At 39.9% G+C, this 21,813-nt stretch overlaps 1 protein-coding gene across 1 annotated transcript in view; it reads right to left on the bottom strand.

Annotated features, from left to right (window-relative positions):
* esamb (endothelial cell adhesion molecule b) overlaps positions 1 to 20,470 on the bottom strand; it is a 51,071-nt gene extending 30,601 nt beyond the window's left edge. The window contains exon 1 of the mRNA XM_040008900.1: positions 19,994 to 20,470. Within this exon, the coding sequence (XP_039864834.1) occupies positions 19,994 to 20,048 (55 nt within the window). The 5' untranslated portion in view covers positions 20,049 to 20,470. The remainder of the gene's footprint in view (positions 1 to 19,993) is intronic.
* Between the last annotated feature and the right edge of the window lie 1,343 nt (positions 20,471 to 21,813).

Below are 21,813 nucleotides of genomic sequence, written 5' to 3'. Positions count from 1 at the left end.
AATTAAATGATTTTTTGCACACACATAGAAAAAAGACAGTACACAACACGGAGGCAAAGTCGACGTCGACTTGCACTCAACACAATTAAGAACAGCAGTAATTTAAGGGAGGTGAGAGGACTGTAATCAGCTTGGATTATATCAAAGTGTAAAAGGATTCGATGGCCCCCACACCCTGACATGATAGATTAAGCGAGAGAAGCTTTTAAAGCCTCTCGGGGGTCTGGCTGTGAATGCATTATAAACTGTGCTTTTGTACGTGTGCTCCCTCCTTTTTTGGGATTAGATGGAGAACAGTTGCTCCCTTGAGATTCTCGGTGTGGTGTCTCTGTGTTATGGTCAAAGACATGAAAGAGATTTATTGTGGTGTTTGTGTAATCCTCCTGAGCTTCTTTGCTTTTCGCTGAAACAAAGTTGATAAATAAAAAGCTGGTGCCTCAGTACATGCCAGCTGGCATTCATTCAAATGTGAGGATCAAATCAAAACTGGTGAAATTATTGTAAAGTGCACCTAAATTGTAATGTATAGTGAAACAGGATTCAGTTCCTCTATAATACCTCAACAAGTGTGATGCAGAAATGCAGAAAGAGAGCAGGATACATTTCTGGCTTTTGGCCCCAGATGCCTCCTCTCAGCTGGATGTGTCTACTATGCCTCACCCAGTAAGTGTCCATGGAGCATCCTGCCTCCTTTCATTGTGTTTTAATGTCAAAAGTTAGACTTTTTAGGCATTTTGTCTAGATTTAAGTGTGAATGCAGAGACCATGATCTCCTGCATGTACTTTTATCTGTGTTTGGTTTTAAAATGAGATTCAGTAGCATTCATGGCATGCATTTCCCAAACCCAAACATTCTGAGTATATTATGTATATCATTCATTTTCTTCTCCTTATCAGCTCAGTGTCACATGGAGGTGAAGACTGTCCCAGGTATCATAGGGAGACAAGCAGGGTACAACCCGGACAGGTTGGCAACCTGTTAGAGGGTCAACACATCAGGAGAAAGAAACGTTCACACTCAGGATCAATTTAGAATTGCCCACTGACCTAACCCCTGTGGGAGGGAACCAGAGTACCCAGAGCGAACATGCAAACTCCACACAGATCAGTGGATTTGAAACCAGGACCTGCTTGTTGGTAGATGACAGTGCTAACCACTATATTCCTGTATTATTTTAACAAAATGCACAACTGTCAGAAACCCAAAACTACTATAACATACTGAAGCCTTTACTTTGTTGTATTCATGCAGGTGAATAATCACAGAGGAGAAGATGAATGGTGGAAGAAGTCCTGTATTACATCATTTCTTTTACAAAAAGTCTGACCCACTATTTCTAGAGTTATGTGTTCCTGCCGCTTTGCCTTAAAATGACCTTAAAATACCTTTGACCTTAAAATATGTTAAGTTACCGTTCTTTTTTTATGCAAAACCTCTGATACTGGTTTTATGGACACATTCGTGCAGTGCTATATGAATAGCACTTGTTGCCCTTTCACCTCCACAGCCTCACATCCACCCTCTGCTCTGAGACCCCTTTCCTAGCCTTGCCTTTCTGCAGCAGCTTTACAGATAATCAATCACTGTTTCTTAGGCCAGGTCACTAAGCTGCCTCTCTACACTCTAATCTTATTATCAGGCCAAGCTGGCTTTAGCAGGGAGGGAGATGGGATTGACAAAAGTTGTACACAAAAGACACATTGTAGCATGCATGAACACTTTCCTTTGAATTGAGAGTCAATTATAGTAGAAAAAGGAGAAAAGGAGAGGCACTGACTCCTGTAAGATTATGCACAGATCGATAATCTTTTTCTGCAAAAGATGGAGAGAAATCAATATTGCATGGCACAATATCGCTCTATTTTTCTGTATAACACAACATAATTGCTTTTACACCAGGTATTAACACATTTCAATCTCTTTTATCAAAGGTTGCCTGTATGAAATTGTCCAGAAAGAGACTGCAATTAATTCCCACCCACACCTGAGGGGACGTGACTCGTAGCTCTCCACTGACCTTGTGTTATGTGAATTTTCCTCCATGTTGATTCCATGTGCTACAAAAACCAACAACGACAACAAAAGCTGAAGTGTTATGGGATGCATCATCAACAGATTATGGAACTCAGAAATTAGTTTTCACAAGACGCTGAACTGAAAACCTGCACCTCCCATGACAAAAAATTCAATAGTGTGGGACAAAAAGCATGAGCAGAAATTTCTGTATTTCTGAGAATGTGACCAAAAACATTTTTACAGTGTGAAATTTGAAGTATAGTGGAAATGTGCATATTTCATAAAAATATAAAGTTATCGTGCATAGACTGTATATAAATGATGGAAGCCCATAAGCTGGATGTAGCCCATTGGTTAATAGAAAATGTACTTGTCAATTACAAACTAAGCCCCCCTAATGCATATCGTCTTTGCTGCTATTTTTTTGACTGGTCCAAAATTTACAAAAAACATATTTAATATGACTTAAAACTAGAGACTGAGACCATAAACTCATCAACTATTTTTTTTTATTCTGAGAAAATGATGCTGTCACACAACTTCACTTCTAACTTTTTTTACAACGTAATTTTGTTCTGCTGAAAATAAAAACAACAACAAAAACAGAGGTTTAACAAACTTCAATAAATACATTAGCTAACTATGTAGCTGCATTCTTCACATTAGCTTCTCTAAGAGATAACTAAGGTACTTTCGACTGCTTCTTTTTTTTCCCAAGCAGTCGCCACTGCTAACTTGGGTTTCAGTTACTGACTATGGTATGGGAAGGCACATGCATATTATCTCTGAAGAAAGTACAAAGTTACTCAGAAATTATTCACATATTTCACTTATCTTAACTGCACTACTGTATAATTCTGTATAAACAATCATTCTGTACAATACGATAATCATAATTCTACAACTGTTTACAACTGTTTATAACTTGCATAGTTCATATTTCTGTATAGTTTTCAAATTTATATCCTGTACATAGCTTGTACACTCACTACAGCCTGTACATACTTATAGCATATTCATAACATACCTTCATACCGTGCACATTGCAACATACCCATAATAGACCCATATTTTGTACCCTCATACCTATAACAGACCCATTTCTGTAATATATCTATATTATGGCTAAAGCACTTTCTGGATGGATGCAAACTGCATTTTGTTTCCTTGTACTTGTGACATGTGCAATGACAATAAAGTTGAATTCTATTCTATTCTATTCCAGTGCCTCTCCAGCATCATCATTGTAGAATGGTCTACACGTGTAATTTGCTTATATGTAGCAGTCTCCTTTGTTGTTTGTGTAACCGTAACATTTGCAGCTAAACCTTTTTCACAGCTGCAAATTCTGTGTGAGCTTTTAGGGAGAAGAATCTGATTTATAGCTTCTGTGGTATCCTTTACTAGACCTACTTTTATCACTGATGAACTGCAGACATGCTGTAAATGTGATAAGCATGTTTTAAAGGTTAAGAGTTTCCATTTCTTTGTCATCAGATCATCAGACACTCACAGACCTTATTCTGTCTTGACTAAATAATATAAAAAGACACTTTGGAGCCTGTTTGTTTCTGATTTCCATCACGATCCTTATTTGGGTAAGGGGTTAAGAAAACGGACGGATGGAAAGCAAAAGAAGGGAATGCATGATGATTTTGAATGAACGTGAGGTGTGACTGAGAGTCCTTAATGAATAGTGTGATTTCATTTGTACTCCTTGTATCATTGTAAATAGTTTAGTAATTAGAAATTGTGAATAATTATCCACTGTATGTATTGAGAGCTGCAGCAGGTAATAAAGAGTTAGAAGCCTGTTCTGATGTAACCTTTTTCCTCTTCTTTGTTGGATAGGAGCATAGGTTAGTGTACTGTCTTTTGTTTACCTTTTGTTTTTGGTTAGGGAACAGCAGGGAACACTAGGAGCTTTTTTTTTGTTAGTCTTCCTTGCTTAGAGCATTATATGTCTAGGTTACCCCTGGGCTGAGAATGTAACAAATTATTTAGCCTTTTATTACATTTTAAAATATATATATATCTGAGTCAGTAAATAATGATGAACTCTTGACCCAGGAGATATATTGACTGTCTTCCCCCATAGCAGAAGTCATCCAGTGGGTTTCCATGTTGATCTGTCGCAGTTTATATGACAATAAGTGAACAAAATGATAATAAAGTTTAACTACAAAATGTTACGTTCCACAACTTTCTATTTAAGTTCTATGTCTTCAATATAGAAACGCTTTGAAAGCTGAATGTCCTTTAATGCTGCAGCTCTACTTCTGTGACTGCAGCCGTCACACTAATGTTCTCATTTGCAGGCAGTGAAGATGTACAAGTGCGCTGATTAGAAGATCAAAATGCACGGCGGTCATCTCCACTAGAAGATTTCAAAGAAAACTCCAGCAGGACCTCTGTCCGTATTTTGTTCGTCTTTTTGGTAATTAGTCACTTTTCAGTGTGGGGAGGAATAGATGAATAATGAAATAAAGCCGTAAATGCCACAAAACCAGGAAATGTTTCGGCTGGCACCATTGATTTATCACAAATTGCATATGAGTCAAAGCTGTGTGAAAACAGAGCAGTGTTATTTTAGAGCTAATAAATTGCTTTTTTTTTGCCTGAATATAGAATATAAATGCATCTCTGTGAAGAAATTATTTGTAGCGGCTCACAATTATTCTCACAAGCTCTTAAAAGGAGCTGTTAATCCCTGCTTTGTTTTCAGTCATCTTTAAATGATACAAAAAGAGGGTGTGCGTTTCAAGGTGACGCCGCTCTAATAGCACAAAGCCAAAAAGCTAAAAACAGATGCGGAAAATAACCTTTTATCTTCTTTAGTTTGAAGGCTTATTTTCAACAAGCTGTAAGTACAATAAAAGTCACGACAGCTATATTTACAAAACAGTTTACAAGAGAGTTTTGGGGTTATCATAGTAAAAATGTGTTCAGGTCTAATGGTATGTCAGCAATAAGCAGTTTTTATAAGTAAGTGCTTATAAGGCAAGGAAATCTCAACTATAGCATTATTATGTTCATGCCAAAAACTGTGCACAAGATAAAACATAATCATGAGGAAATAATTAAATTTCACAGTTGTTGGTATTCATTCCCACTCATGCAATTAAATTTAAGTTCAACAACCTCCGCACGCAGAACTCAGCAGCAAAGTGCACAAAACAGCCACGCAGCTCTGCTCTCTGAGATGAATAGGGCTGGGTGTCACTGATTTCTAGAATCGATTCGATTCCGATTCACTTTTATCAAAGGTTGCCTGTATGAAATTGTTCAGAAAGAGACTGCAATTAATTGCCACCCACACCTGAGGGGACGTGACTCGTGGCTCTCCACTGGCCTTGCCTTATGTTTTACTTACTTCTTTTCGGAAGTAAGTAAAAGGAAAAACAACAGCGTCCGACAGCGCTGTAAACAACTGTAGACTTGTGCTTAACAAGCAAGCGACTAATGCAGAAAACAGATTTTTAGACGGGAAACTGTTCTTGAAGTACACTGAGAGAGAGAGAGAGAGAGAGAGAGAGAGCTGTGCATGAAGTGTGATTTTATCGTGGTGGAAGCAAAACAGCGAAAGTAAGAGGGAATTCATGACGATGTTTATGTGAAGCGTAGCTTGGATCTTCTTTTGCTGCTGGTTCAGTCAAATAGTTTGGAGAGAGATAAAAACCTGCAGCTTCAGAATCAGCGCAAAAAGGGCGTAAACACAAAGCGCGGACCCGCCGAAACATCGGAATCAGCGAGCCGTGAGCTGTCCGTGCCGTCGGGTGAGAAAGGCGACAGCTCACTGATTCTGATCCGCATTTTGTGTTTACGTCTTTGTGCAGAATCCGTGTACCTGCTCTCATTTACTGTTTTAGCTGTTTGGTGGTTGTTGAAATTTTGTGAGGTTTAAACTGAGATTCTGGCGTTTCGCACAAAGTAAATTTATATTAAAAAAATCGATTCAGGATTTTAATGAATCGATATCACGTTATCCAAGCTAGAATCGATTTTAATTGATAAATCTATAATCAAAACCCACTCCTAGAGATGAATTCTGCTCGCTCGAATCAATCGGCTTTTAAAAGTTTGGGGGGGCAGAGCCCAATGAAAGAAAGGGCCCAGTCTGATTGGTCACTTTCGAAAAACGGTGACGCTACACCCTCTGTGATGCACTTTAGGAGCAGCATAAATGCTGTTTTATGGTGTATTTGTTTACAATTTAGAAAATGAAGTTTTCCGACCCAACTGTTCGCAGTCACTTTTTGCAGTGTAGCTGCAGAAGTACTGAGTATAATCACTGGATTACTCTAATGCTGCAGAAATCTTAAAAACTCTAAGACAAACACACACACGCAACCTCATAACAAAGAGCACATGTGACGCCTAAGAAAAGTAAAAATTAGCTTTTCATAGGCAATTAAGCAAGCTTAATTTTCCAAAAAGTGAACATACAACCACAAATAAAACTGAAATTTTAATATGTTTCATTCTTTTAAAGTTAATTTTATAGTGTGCAAAAAGACCTAGATGGTACCGGACTTAGAGGATCTGAACTTCCCTTTGAGTCCTTTCGTTTTTAATATTTCTTTCAACTTGCTTAAACCACAGAGGTGGTGGTGTCACTGTAGGTTAATTTATTGATATTTTGTACTAAGGATTGGTTTCACCTTTTATCAACCTACCAAGTATCTTGTTATTTCAGAATAACTTCAGATCGTGTCTATGATCAGATGTCTTTGTCCAAACATTTAAGCAGCGCTTACATAAAGCAAGTCACGAAACATGTCTGCTTGAAAAATGAAGTGACTGATGAACATTCAAGGCAGTCAAAGAGAGTGCAGGGAAAAGACGTGTAGCACATGAGCTGGAGTGGAATCAATCCCTCAGTACATGGGGCGAGTATAGTTAGAGATGATTTTCCCTTTACTACGGCTGAATCGATCAATCCTTCCAGCAGAGCGGGTCAACACACAGATGAAGGCAGGAAGTTGTAAATGCACATCAAACTGAACCTGCACACCTCTATAAGAGTTTTTGGATTCAATGAGCCTGCTTGTGTGTATGTTCACCAATAAATAATTAAACAGTGCCTGAAATGTCTATGAAACAAATATTGTCACTTTCTGTTTGCCTATGACGAAATCCCACCTATGTCTATTTACACCCTGCACACACTTGATAGTTTATTGGGTTATTAAGGTCAGGATCTAACCACTGCTATTATTTCATTTTATTTGATGGAGATTTTCTTCTGGACTGCTGAAGGCTACCAGCGTACTCATTCAAAATTACTCAGTTCAGCTCCTGGGTTGTTTTGGTGTGAATGGATCTGGTTGGTTTGAAAATGTCACTAGTCACTGTAAGAGCTTTGTAACACAACGTGCTCTTTTAAAGAGATCAAAGGCTCCAAAGGATAGATTATATTTATCTTATACTTCTCTTAATGGAGATTCAAAACCAGTCAAAAAGACTACGAATGGACAGCGAATGTGGTTGTTTCTGTTCTGCAGCTGCAGCTACTGAACACACTGGAGGGCAGTTCTCGGGGCCGAAAAATTTCTCTTGTGTCTCACAGGTGTCAGAATCATTTCTGCCTTTCTGGGGGCAGACTTGATACCTGAGGAGGTTCATGACTTCACCTTCCCATCTGAAATGAAGCATATTTGATGTCTAAGCTATGCCGGTAAAGGTGCCATGGTTACTGGGCTTATCAGGTTGGAGCAGGCTTCTTAGAAGCAGCTGTGTTCGCCAGATCAATTTAGAAGACCAACCAACCCCTGGGCTTGAAATAGAAATGAGTAAATTCCCCCTCTGAAAAAAATCTATACAGGTTAGACTCTATAGATTCTAATATATGTAATTTAATGCATGACTCCCTGCTGCCACTTTGCTGACAGAGTCACAGGAGAGAGCTAAACAAAGCAGGTCATGTTTTTAGGCTAGTGTAATTTTAGGCCCGCTTGATATTATCCTACGTTTCACAGTTGCATGACTATTTCAGAACAGCTACAAAGCTGATACTGAACTGAAATGTTTTTATTAGTAATTTATAATGTTCTAGCTTCAAACTTCTTTTAACTGAAAAATTCTCATTAGGCAATAAATGCAAAATCTTAATCATTAAAACTGTGTCGGCATAAAGTTAAGCCTCAAAGCAGCCGATTTAACTTCAGTGGGCTTTCAGGAGCCACTTCAGGGTAACTGTGACTCAATATGATCTTAAAGAGACACATATTGGAATACATCAGGGGTACATGTGAGGTGCTGTCCTGAAGTTTTCTGTAAAAGATGTTCAGTGTGAGACTACAGTTCAAACAGAACAACCTGGGGACACAAAAGCCATTGTGAGATGGCTTAGCCTCTAGGGACAGCTGGCAGTGCTTCAGAGCTTTGAGGCAACCGTCAGACATGTTGAAAGAAACCTCCTGTTCTCTTTATAAGCTAATAAACACTACTGAAAGAAGGCTTCTGGAAAAAAGTGCATATCTTGCACATATCAAATTAGGATAGGTTATTTGTGTATTGAAGGCTCGCAAAAAAGGGAATGATTCAGTTGTGTGCAATGATGCACCATCAGTAGTAGTCTAGTACATTCTTCTTGTTACGTATGTTGTCCTGAAACACCCATATAACATTATTTGACCTTACATAATTGTATATGAGTAGTTTACTGACTGGGTTACATACCGTAATGACGTATCAACCATCAAAAGCTCCTTACTCTGCATTCGTTATCAATGAATAAGCAGCAGAGCTGTGGCACAAATCATTAGTAAAAGAGCTGAAACACTGTGTGTCTGCAGATAGTCCCACAGAACGCACCAAGCACCATCCACTGAACAACAGCAGATAATTGACTCAGAAATTAATACTGATATGGCTGCTGTGAGCATGGCTGACATTTACAACAAAAAAAAAAAAAGGGGGGGGGGGTTCAATTAAAATACTTTTCCTGCTGAGGAGAATCTATTCCCTTGAATCTTGACCTAGACTCACTAACAACAGCCTTAACTGGGAGGGAAGTCCAAGCAAAGTAACGTTTCAATTCACTGAACTTCTATTAACTGCAGCAGTTTGACGCTGAATGCAAATCCTTTTTCATTTGAGCTAAATGTCGACAACAGAAATAAGTGCACTGCAGGTCTGCTCCTCACTAACGGTGAAAATTAACAAGCAGTGTTTTTCCCCTGGAGCAGAATAAAGATTACTTATGTGATGCTGTAATAAGGAATCTCTTCTGGTCAGTCTTACAGGCCCTCCTGATGGTGCCGAGGAGAAATCCCTCTTATCAAACCTTCCTGATCACACTAATGAAACCTAGCGAGGCTTATGGATAGGAGTGTTACTTCAAGTAAAGTCATTACGCTGCCTCTGACTTCAATTCTCAGTCATCCCAAAGAGCCAATTATTCTAGGGTTTGACAGATCACTGAGATTATAATCTACTGTTTGGCTTCATATTCTGCTTGCTAGGTTGTTCCTATTTTGAGCATAACCAGCCTGAGGTACTAATTCTAATGGCAATTGCTTCACCATCCCCGGAAGCACAAAACACAGTGAAAATTTTATCCACAACCTAAATTGATGTTAGAGCTGCACTAAACACTTGAGGGCTAGAAAGCAAAGTGAGGATTTATGGAAACAACAACGCCTGTTTTACGAGGATTTACTCTAACATACACAGAGAGCAGGTGAAGGACCATGATCTTAAAACTAAAACATTTTGTTTATGCTGATATTTTTCAAATGAGTATTTTTAGGTTGTTAGTTTATTTTGTGTTAATTTGTTTTTGTTTTCTTTGCAGTAATATAAGGCTGACGATTTCTGGTAAAAATCATAAAGAACCCACACTTCCTGCTGTACTAAGTAGGAATACTATTGCAACAACAGGGTAAAACTAACCTGTCTCACAACGGATTAACCCTGCTCACGTTCCTTGTTAGAGGGTTAACAATCCAATAGTTGGTGAACATTTGAGCTTTGGAAGTGAGACAAGGAGCCTCAGTGCAAAGTGGAAACTAACAGGATGATTTAAGATTCAAATCAGCTGCCCAGCACTTAATATTTAAAGTAAAAAGAGGATTCTGGAACCACAGGCCAATCACTATATAATATGAACAGGAAGCTGCTCTATCGGTGCGTGATTATGGCTAAAAGGATGATCATAACCACTTTAATAAATACTGAGTTAACAATTATTTCTGAGGATTCTTCTGAAAAATATAAATAAAATATTTGACCAAAACTTTTCGAAAAATAAAATACACACGATATTGCTTTTATTTTTACACTCTTCTTCATTCCTGTATATTTTAGCATTTTTTGCAGATAAATGCATCCCCTAAAAGTCCTTTTATTACATTAATTGTACCTGCATGACGGATATGAATAAAACTCAAAGCAAAGTACTCGGCAGCTGTGGGATCTCTCTCTATTTCCTCTCCAGTGTATGCACACAGCACAAGAATAGACACCACTGTATGGGGATAACACATGTTTGTCCAATAAATTGACAAGTTTCCATAAGTCTTTATTACTTTTACTGTTTATTGGACACTTGTAATGCAATGCCAGATGTGATGCACCTTCATTGGTGATTCCAGTGTCTTTGTGAGCCAGACGGATTTGCAGACTTGCTGCACAGCCTCACTTTGTAGATGTTAGAGCTAACGTTTGATAATTCCCATGACCAACCAATGCTTGATGATCACAATACTCCAGTTAGTGGTGCGTTTTCATGTGGTTGAATAGGTTAACTGTCTGCGGTGTAAACAAAACTCTAGAGCGCTTTCTGCATATGATATGTTCTCTGTTAACATCACTTTGACTTCTGCTGTGTATGTGTGTGACTGTCTGTTATCTGTAGTATGTAACTGCACTCTACCATGCTCACAGCTGTTCGCAGTGCAGGGAACATCTGTGATTGACACATGCAGGCACATCGTTGGGCAGCGATTTATCTTGTCAGTGATTTTCAATATTGGAAGGTGACAGACTGCTCAGATGGTTCAGCGAACAAACCAGCAGGCTGTTCAGGTCAGAGTGTGTGACATATTTAAAAAAAATACAAACTTGGAGCCACAGCACGGAGCTTGCTGCCCAAAATCTACACACAGACAGACTTCTATAGGTTTTTACTCATGACTCTCTGACTGACACGTCTCCTTTTTATACGTAATTTCTGCTTTAACTTTGATAACCCTGAACTTTGCAAATAAGTAATAAGAGAATATTGGAGTACCATGGGCATATCCCGCATGCATGATTGTCACAGGAGCAGCACAATGTCAGCTGCTGTGTAATGTTAAAAACCTCCAAGAGTTTAAAACACACTTAATGCACCTATCTGACTTCTGTTGTATAAAGGTCTGTTAAATTTTGTTGTGTTACTAAAATGATGACTACCCTCACGATCACTGGGATTAAGGCTCAAATCTGCCAGCCCTGTGCTGCTAGAAGGGAGCCCGCTCAGGGTTACACACGTTTCTGTTATACAGTGCACTTCATTTTCACACTAAACCACATATGTTTAACTTTACGGTGATGCTACAAAATCCCACACACACTAAACATCACACTTTTCAGTGAAAAACAGGAAAGCTTTCCTTCAAGAGCGCATTACATGAACAAGCGTAACATTACAGAGGCGCAGCGTAATGCAGGTTTAATTTGTAAGGCGGAATAACAGCAGCCTGTGAGTTGCCTCGCTATGGTGGGATTGACCTCTGGAACCTTCTTTAGCCTCACATAGCCACGCCCGTAGGGTGCAATGCCAGGTTACACCTCAAACCAGATGACAGCGTTAATCTGGCCACAACGAACTTCCCCTCCATCTGCCGAGACGATCGAGCAACAACAGAAAAGGCACAAAGGACGCTCTCCTCAGACAAAAACCCTGCTGCTTTCACACGGACCACACAGCAGCTTTACAGGGCTGTCACCACAATTTTAAAATTAATGTATTACCGACACCAAAAACATCCAGTTTAATTTTGCTTTACTATAATAGTCAAACCGGACTATAATCTTCAAGCATCTTAGTGCAAAACTCATCTCCTGCCATCAGACAAGCCATTTCCTACCTCCACTACCAAGTCAACAGAAAAAAAGGTATCATTTCTTAACAAACGAGCGGTTTTAAAGATAAAAAAAAATCAATCTTTTAATAAAAGCAAAGATTTTAAAATGCTGAAGAAGTTAAAAAGGTTTTTTTTTATGTTCAAATGGTTAAAAGAAGATACAGACAATAACATTTTAAAATCCTTTCAGTGTTTGTGTTGAATTGCAGAAACTGCCCGGAAATTAATTCCAGTAGCTTAAGGCAGCTTTCTCAAGCTACGAACAGTAGCATTAATGGCTTGCTTTGTCTCAGACCTCAACATAAACGGCCCTTTTCAAATCAAATGTCACAGCACACAATGCATAATAGCTTTGTATTGTGCATGTGTTCACACTCAGAGCAAAAGTCTTATTTAAAGAGAAAATATACCTCATTAGTTTGTGTTGTTTACCCAGGGTGCACCTGGTCTGAATCATCGCGACCTTCGCCTACGCCTGGGGTGTAAATGACACACTCCTCCAAGATACATCATTTATGGCCAACGATCTGCAGGGAGACCAAGTACAAACGCAATGCACCTCATTTGGATATTTTTTACTCTGCAGAACTGTGATTCAGAAGCTGTGACGCACCTGAGGTGAGACCAAAGAGCAAAGTGACGATATAATTGGCAAAGGGGTGAGACTGAAATGAGTCCTGCAAGTCTCATCTCCCCTGGTGGGTGAACCGGACTGGTCACCAGTGGAAACATCATTAGTCTCTTAAAAATGGAGCATGGACGGCAAGCACACCTGTAAAGCTTTACCACTAGATCTCTCTGTGCTTCTTTTTTGCCTCACTGTCTACACAACTACACAAACACACAATATTAACATCCCTTCCTTAATATTTTTTAGGACTTCCTTATGCTGCAAAGACAGCTCTGACCTCTCCAGGGCATGGACACGAGTAATGACACAAAAGAAACAAAAGGTCTTGCTGTGTATGCGCTCTTATTACAAAGCAAAGGTTTACTGTTGCCGTAGAACCGGCATCTTAATGTGCTTTACATATTCTGTGTGAATTAGAGCTGTGCAATATGACAATATATAAAAGATGATGAAATGAAAACCTTTTCATCTCTGTCGTTCATGCTCTATCCTTTATTTCATGGTGTTGCAAAATACGCTGTTTACTGCAATATTTTTTCATCGTTTGGTGACGGTGCTCAATCTTATGCAGCAACACATGGATGCAGGCACACATGTGAATATCAACTCAGTGAGTAGAGGTGAGACAAAACTAGGAAGCTCTGAATAACAGAAGGATCAGTAAAGACAAATCAAGGCGCTTGTTCCTAAATGAGGGGTTACCTCTGTAGTATGGATGGTTACATAAAGTCTAATGTGGTCTATAAAACTGCACTGTACACGCCAGTCTCAAAAAGAGATGGGAGAAACACCCTTCAGCTATGTTACGAGTGCTGATGTTCCATCATCTGCCCACGAGATGGACAGAAACGTGTTTAAAATCCCACAAACTACCAGCTAATGCGAACAGTCACACAGAGGACGAGCGAGTAAATAAATACCCAGTCAACACACATATGTGGGGCCCAAATAGGAAGTAGCAGGGCTAATATTTGGAGCTTACTTGGGAAACCCAACTGGGGTCCAGCTAATTTTGTCCTCAGTTTCCATGGTGGCCCAAAGTGTGTTTCCCCAGATGGGTTTATGCTGGGTCCCGGATAAGCCCCAAATCAGGCCCAGTCAAAAAAATATGTGGGGCCCAGATGGGTAGAAGCAGGTCTGATAGTTGGGGCCCACTTGGGTTACCCACCTGGCACCCAGCTACTTTTAATAATAATGATGCATTTTATTTGAGGGCACCTTTCAGAAACTCAAGGTCACCTTACAAAGAACAAAATTAATAAAAGGAACAATAGTCATAAAATATATAAAATAAGTTAAAATTACAAAACAGAGCTTGACAACAGATAAAATCAGCATTAAAGCGAATAAGCCAGTTTAAACAGATGTGTTTTGAGCTGTGTCTTAAATACGGAAAGGGAGTCAATATTTCTTATGGCTGGAGGAAGAGAGTTCCAGAGCCGGGGAGGAGAGCGACTGAAAGCTCTGTTCCCCATAGTAATAAGGCGTTTCCATGATGGCCTATAGTTATAACTATAGGGCTGTGCGATATGACCAAAATCTCATATCCCAGTATAAGACATTTATCGTCCTGACAACGATATATATCAAAAATTTTTACATTTTCTGTAAATTCTGTGAATCTCAGGCAACTCGACTTGCACGAAGTGTTTTCAGCTGGGCGTTGCGATGAAAAAATATTGCCGTAAACAGTTTATTTTGCGACATAATGAAACAAACAATAGCGTAAAATTAAAAAAAAACTATTTTGGGCGCTATATTTGAATATCTGATTTTTTGATCACCAAATATCGGTATTGGTATTGGAATTAAAAACCCCAATATCAGCCAAGCTCATGTCTTATATCATTACCCAGATGAGATTTTCGTCCTCTACACAGGCCTGGTTTGAGTCTTTTCACTTTCAAGGGATCTATACATAGATTTTTTTATTGCTTTGTTGCCTTAATTTGAAAAACAAAAAATGCTCATAAATATCTGTTAAAGGCAAAGATGGAAAACTGAGCTCCTGAATGTAGGTATTATTCCACTCTTCAATGTTGAAGTTACTGCCTTAAAGGTTCTAAAATGTAGCAGCACAATGCTGAGCGTTACTGGACTGTAAGAGTGTGCTGTGGATAGCAAATCACTAATGCAGTCAGTGTACCAAACATCAAAGCAAGTCATTCAGCAAGCAAAATGCTGATTAGTTTGTGAGCATAATGGTTAACGTTGTGTGCCATATTTTTCTTTCTGATGTGGGGGAAATGTGGGCTACTTATTTCATGTGCATCAGCTAAAATGTGCATGGCTAAAATGTGACATTAGTTTCATTACAGCAGCGCAAACACAACCAGCAAACTGTAAGAAACCACTGCAAGCATTATATAAACAACTATTTTTGCACCAGGATGAGGCTTTCTGGTCTGTTACCGGGTGCAAAAATCTGTTCCGCATCAGTGCTTTCAAAGTTCCACATCCATCATGGTTAACTCAAAGCAAATTCAGACTGCTTTGATGACCTGCCTCAAAGTCACATTAGCTCAGTGATCCAGCACGCAAAGCTCCAATCAACACCTGTCAACCTCCACTACTGCAACTGTCGACAGAGGGAACTTGGATGTTTTGATAGATCCATGTCGGTATGAAGTCCAACATGCAGCAGCTGTTGCGTGCAGCAACATAAAACACTGCTCACCACTGTCCTCTTTATTGTTTGGCAAGCGTGAGCCAATTAATTTGACCTAGTTTTACATGAGAAAATTCTTTAGGTAGCTTTGGCTCCTTCTGCCTCCAATCAGTGTCTCTCCCCACTGCAGGGGTCTTTCTGTGAGTTTGTGCTATACAGAGTGGACTCTGGTCAATTAGGCTTCCTCATCCAACGCCCACACTAAGGTATGTGTCAGCCTAACAAATGTAACTGTGCATGAAACTGGTGCCAATTTACCAGTTTGAGCCAGAAAAGATCAATTTGGTTCAATGAAGCGGCTCCGAAGATGCACGGCATCAGGATGTTTTCTGAGGAGCTGACGACGAGGCATGATTGCAAAAGCATTCAAATGTAATGTTTCCAGCAAAAAGCCTGGAAAAAAAAGAATTTCCTATTTAAAAAAGAAACTCACAACATTTAAAGACCCCTTCAAATGAAAACCAAGTTTTTAATTCTCCTAACATGGCATTGATTTTTAAATGCTAAACAACAGTATGAATGAGGTAAGGAGTAAATGCCATTGCTCAGCATATCTCTTTGGAACACAGTGTATTTCTAAGAGTCTGTGATGGAAGAAGCACACTCGGAGGCAGGAATGATCTTTTGTGGTGCAGTGAGATTTTGCAGACACATGACTACTATCCACATGGCATTAACTTGACTGCCATTTTGAATGTGTGACAATCGTAAAGACAATGTAGAGTAAAGTGAATAAGGCACCTGTCACACATGTCTGGACACTGATCTATGACCATCTGACCATGTGAAAACTACCAGCTCTAAGGGTAAAATTAGTACTGCCAGACTGATTGCAAGTGGTTGCTGGAGTTCGATGGCAGTTGCAAGGAAAAATAATTGCTAAAAATCCAATCACACAGGCCTACAGGCTGGTCAGTGACCTGCTGGCAACCACCCGTCACTAGGGAAAAACATCTTTCCCAACCAGATGGCAAAAACCTTGTGATTTCTTTCGTCGCTAGCATATTGCTGCTGACATAGTTTGACTGCATGTCTACAAACACTGTCCAGTCCAGCCACTCTCACAGCTGTAGCGAAACTGTGGAAAGTGCAACACAAACTGAAGACTGTTCATCTTCAAAGTAAAAGCCTTTTGAAATATGTTGTATCCATTGCTTTCCATTGATAGGGTTTCTAAGCAGAAAGACAAAATCGAGTTTACTCACGATGTTTAAAAGAGATTTGAAAACTACTGCAAACAGTGCTAATCTCCCCTCTGTTTTTGGCACACTCCAAAATCCCCCCTTATAAAACAATTTGGAATCCCCCGTTTCCTGTTTGATAGTGTGGGCCTTCAACATGGTGGCCATAGGCTGTGAACGACAAACCTTCCTTACAAACATTTCAGCAGTACTGGCAATAAAAATGATTCTACTTGAATAATATGATTTTGATCTGCAGCACGACCAAAATCATTGTGACCATGTGGTATGAACTTTTAATCTTTTGAAACGGTTTCTTTGATGACTGCAACTCACAGTTGTTGTGTTTAGAGTGGCTGCTATCATATCATGTCTACCAACAGTCTGACTGAATGGGGTCAAGCTGGCAATTTCAGGCAATCTGTTTATAATAATACAGCAACTAACTGTAAAAAATTGGGGGGAAAATCACATATTTGCTGCTGTTTACACAGAAATTCACAGTAACTACTTACCATTCTGAATCTAAATGGAACCTTCACAATAGTGATGTTGCTAAAGGACATAGACACTCAGCAACCGTGCCTTTATTTAGGAAAACCAAATGCAACCAGCTGAGTTGAGTGTCTTACTATAAAGAGTAGCGCTGCAGGCGAGTTGTGCTATCGGCACAGACTCCAAAGAGTTGGCAGTCTGTCTGTGTTTATAACTTAGTCTGAGATTATTTGCACGCATTCGGCAATCTGTGTATCAAATTAGGCATCAACAATTGTGTAACTCGACTGGTATTGTGGTACTGACTACTAATGCCTGATGCAGTCCCATTCTTGCATATTGTTTATTTCCTGCTTCTACAGTGTGGTAAACTATGAGGGGATATTGGGCTTACGTTTTTCCTGCAATGATGAGCCGACAACAACAATTTTATGTGTATGTGATGCTTTGGCTTTCTGAACTGCTTAAAAAGAACCAAACATGTCTGCGTTTTGTTCATAAGATAATTGACATGTTAAATGAATAAGCTCAACAGTTCTTGAAGTCTTCACGTTCATATGAGTTTCCTGCTGAGAGTGACACAAACACCCTGATATCTACAAGTGCTTTGACTTTGACATCAAGAAGACTGAGACACTTCTTTGCCATTCTGCGGTGGTCTCTGAGGGCTTCCAAATCTTTGCACTGACAGTTAATACTCATGCAGCAGCCTTGCCAGGAATGCTGTTTGTTCCAAGCTGGACCACAACTGACTAATTTCTTGTTTAGTTAATCATGCAATACATAATCAGAATTACGATAAGCTCTGGGAGTTAGTCTCTGAAAAGGGATATAACTGGCTCGCAATCATCAGCTTACACCAACGACATAAACCAGACGTCAATGAAGACAATCGGCTGAGGACATGACTTTCTTTTAATAGCAAAACCAAAGAGAAAGACATTCAAATTAGAAGGGAGCGATGGTGCCACGTCAAGTCACCTTGTCACGGTCCTCAGGCCAATCTGAAATATCTAATGGGCAAGAGTAGTGCATTTCTGCATGAATACACCGAATGGTACAACCAAGATGTGATTTACTGCTGCTAATGGGTACAAACGATTGTTCAGAATCTGCCTCAAATCATCAAAAATAAAATGGGTGCCCAAAGGAAGCATATTAACAGATTTATTTAAGCGTTTAGTGACCAATTAGCTACGGGTCTTCTCATGCAAGGCCAATAAAGCTGCTGCATTTCATCAATACAAACAGAGTCTTCTCTGCTCTTCTAAAGTCAGGACGGGCAGACGTTTTCCTGACAGGCAGGACGGGTTTGACAGGCTGCTTAGCTGCTGTCCAAGACGTAAAAAGGAATCCATCGATCAAATCCAAAAAGCTATTTGATCATCAGGACAAGAAGCGGTTGAAGTCTCTCATCAGCGAGGCACAAACTGAATTCATTCATTTCATCCCATTAAAAGCAGTTGCACAAATCAAAGCGCGGCAGACGTAATGTCACGCTACAGCAGCTCCAATGCAGAAGCCCACACAGATTTGAACTCAGGTGTCCTCTAACTGCTTGAGAACAACACTGATGTTTTTATTAAGCGATTACAGCATTGAATGTAAGTTAAGATTGATATAAAGTTCCAGTATTGTCTTTCCTGATGCTGCTTTTAAGTCAAAACCCCCAGTTTGAACCAAACAAATCCTGACATAAAGGAGACAAGCTGTAACAATCTCTGATTTCCACACTGGGAGAAAGCCAACATCTGGTAGGAAATGATGCAGCGGCACGGTTGACAGGAATAAGATCGGCCAAGTCAGAAAAACCTAAAGGGTGTTTTGGAGTAGAGCCTGGATGGTTTATTGGAGTGTGTATTCACAGAAGGAAATTAATAATGTTTTAGCACATCAGTGTGTGTGTGTGTGTGTGTGTGTTTGTGCTTGTTTTGGCTCTAGGGTTTAGAGCTAAATGAAATGACTGCAGTCCAAACTGATAAAAGCTAAATATGATTTAAACTTGTCTGCATCAAATTGCTGTTCAAAGAGCATTAACATTTATATTTGCAATGCTTCAGTCTGTCAGTCACTATCTATGATTTATTTAAACGTTTGCGCATTAACTGCATGCACACAAAGCAGTAACAGGGGCCAAACTGTGCAGGACATTAAACCTGTATGACCAGTATTCTTAGGTAAGCCTTCTTAATTTGACAGCTGGGATTTCTCTGACTAGAATTTTCAAAAATGACATCCGGCTCCTTCAGGTAGACTCAAGCTTTTATGTTATTTTTAACCTCACAGGGGACAATAACGATGGGGGGAGAGAAAAAAGGCAGCAACGTTTGAGTTCCTTGAAATTCATTTCTGAGCATTCAACCATGCAACAACATTATGCCCTCTTAAAATGAGGAGTACTCTGCTGTGTGCTTAAAAGGGAACCTCTGGTATAAAAACACACACACACTCACTCACACACACACGCACGCACACACGCACACACACATAAGCAGTTGCAGCCGCAGCGATATAAATTACATATTTAATGAAAAGTCCCTGCTTCTAAATTCAAAATTTAACTTAAGGTAGGAGGGGGAAAGAGGTTTCAGCTTTCCAAGACGCGTAATTAGGACTGAAGCAGGTTATTCGCTGTTTGTTACTGCCAATAAGTCTGAATCTGAGCAATGAATAAACGCCTTTAAATCCCACTCGGCTTCGAGGCAGAAGTGTATAGAGGTCGTGCATGTTCAGTTAAAAAAGTATTTTATTCAATGGAGTTTGACTCTTTGCTTAATTCATTGACAATTCAATATTAAAGCAAATTCTTCCATCAGTGATAAGTTGGTTATTTGCTCTCCGATGTTTATAAAAGTGAAGAAAAACATAGTTTTGTCGCCACTGACATGCTGTGAGGTTTAGGGAGCGTGAGTGGATTAATTACCCTACCTTGAATGATCCACAATAACATCAGCATGGCTTGGAGTCTTGTCTTTATCCCCATGGTGCCACATCCACCGGCTGCTCCCAGCAGCTTTTCTAAAGCTGGCCCCAAAACACTCCTCGCACTTCCCTTTCCACAAGTGCTGCCCAGTTATCTTCAGGTAACAATTAATTGTCCGTTACACAAACATGCGAGGCGACGTCTGCAAACGAAGCACCCTCTCCTCTTCCCATCCCTATCATTAACAGCGGCTGACATCGCGGAGCGCACCGGCGTCTCCCCCGCTCCTGCGCTCCACGGGTGTCAGGAGAGAAGAAAACATTCAAACTGTTCCACTTCCGTCTGTTTCTCTGCTGCTGTGCTGAGTCCGCTTTATGGAGGGATTACTTCTGCCGCACGTCTGTGCTGAAGTGTGTCGCTCCGTTTTGTCCTGATCCCACAGTAAACTGTAGGCGCTTTTTTCACCTGCCGGAGCTGCTCGGTGCCGCCCTCTGTCAGCAACGGTTACGCACTGTTTCCAAACTTTAAGCAGCTCGTCTTAGGACCCACACCAATCAGTGCTGCACCTTACAGTTTTCTACGCCCAGAGACTCCACTCATACTCTAATACGTTAAATAATAACCGCTGTTGTAACTGTTGTAACTGGAAGTAATTCTCAGAAATTCTCCACATGCCAAAAATGTTGTGTGTATTTACCTCTTTATTTTTATGGTGTTGTATTATTCTGTGGCTTATGGGTAAGGACAGGCCTTCTTTCAGCACCTCACTGGTACCAGGTTGGACCCAGAACTGCCTTAATTCTTCACAGCACAGATTCAACGAGGAGACAGAGATTTTAGTCCATTTTGACATAGATGCTGCAGATTTTTCAGCTCCACATCCAGGATGTGAGTTTCCTGTTCCACCACTTCCCAGCGGTGCTCTGTTAGACTGAGATCTGGTGAGTGTGGAGACCATTTGAGTACAGTGAACTCATTTTCATGTTCAAGAAAACAGTTTGAGATGATCCGGGCTAAATGACAATGGTGTGTTCCTGAAAGCATCTATCAGAGGATGGGTACACTGTAGTCATAGATGGTCAGCGGCAATACTCAGGTGTTTAAATGATGCTGAGCCTGTCCTCTGAATATTATAGCTAGAACTGAGACTCATCATATAAGGAAACATTTTTCCAGTCTTGTTGTTTAATTTTGCTGAGCCCAAGTGAACAGGCTTCCTCTTCTAAGATGGGTTGCTGTAGCCCATCTGCTTCAAGGTTTGGCATGTTGTGCATTCTGGCATGCTTTTGTCCATACCTTGGCTGTAACAAGTAGTTATTTGAATAACTGTTGCCTTCCTATCAATTCAAAGCAGTCTGGTCATTCTCTGATGCCAAACAAGATATTCTCACTGGTTATGTCATGTTCAAGTTGCTTAAATCACATATTTACCTCCCATTCTGATGCTCGCTTTGAACTTCAGGTCCTCCTGAACATGCCTAACTCCACTAAGTTGCTGCCATGTATTTAGCTGATTAGATATTTGGATTAATGAGCCACTGAACACGTGTACCTATCAAAAACGGCTGATTGGTGTCTGTGCAAACATACAATTCACCCCACTGAATATCAAGCCAGACTAAATTAACTACTAGCCTCAGAAATTCTTGGTGTGACGATAACTGACGAAACTGATCACACTCTCACCACTGAGGGATCTTATCTTGAGTGCAGTGACAGCTGAAAACCACCACATCAAGCCTCAAGTCATATTTTATGAACTATACAGCGTATTATTCTTTCATATCACCAAAAGCCACAATGAAACTCAAGGAATATGTTGGAC

This window comes from Simochromis diagramma, unplaced genomic scaffold (assembly GCF_900408965.1).
Source record: "Simochromis diagramma unplaced genomic scaffold, fSimDia1.1 OVJJ01000344.1, whole genome shotgun sequence".
NCBI lineage: Eukaryota > Metazoa > Chordata > Actinopteri > Cichliformes > Cichlidae > Simochromis > Simochromis diagramma.
The sequence above is the reverse complement of the archived record's forward strand: the minus strand, read 5'-3'. Positions and strand labels throughout refer to the sequence as shown.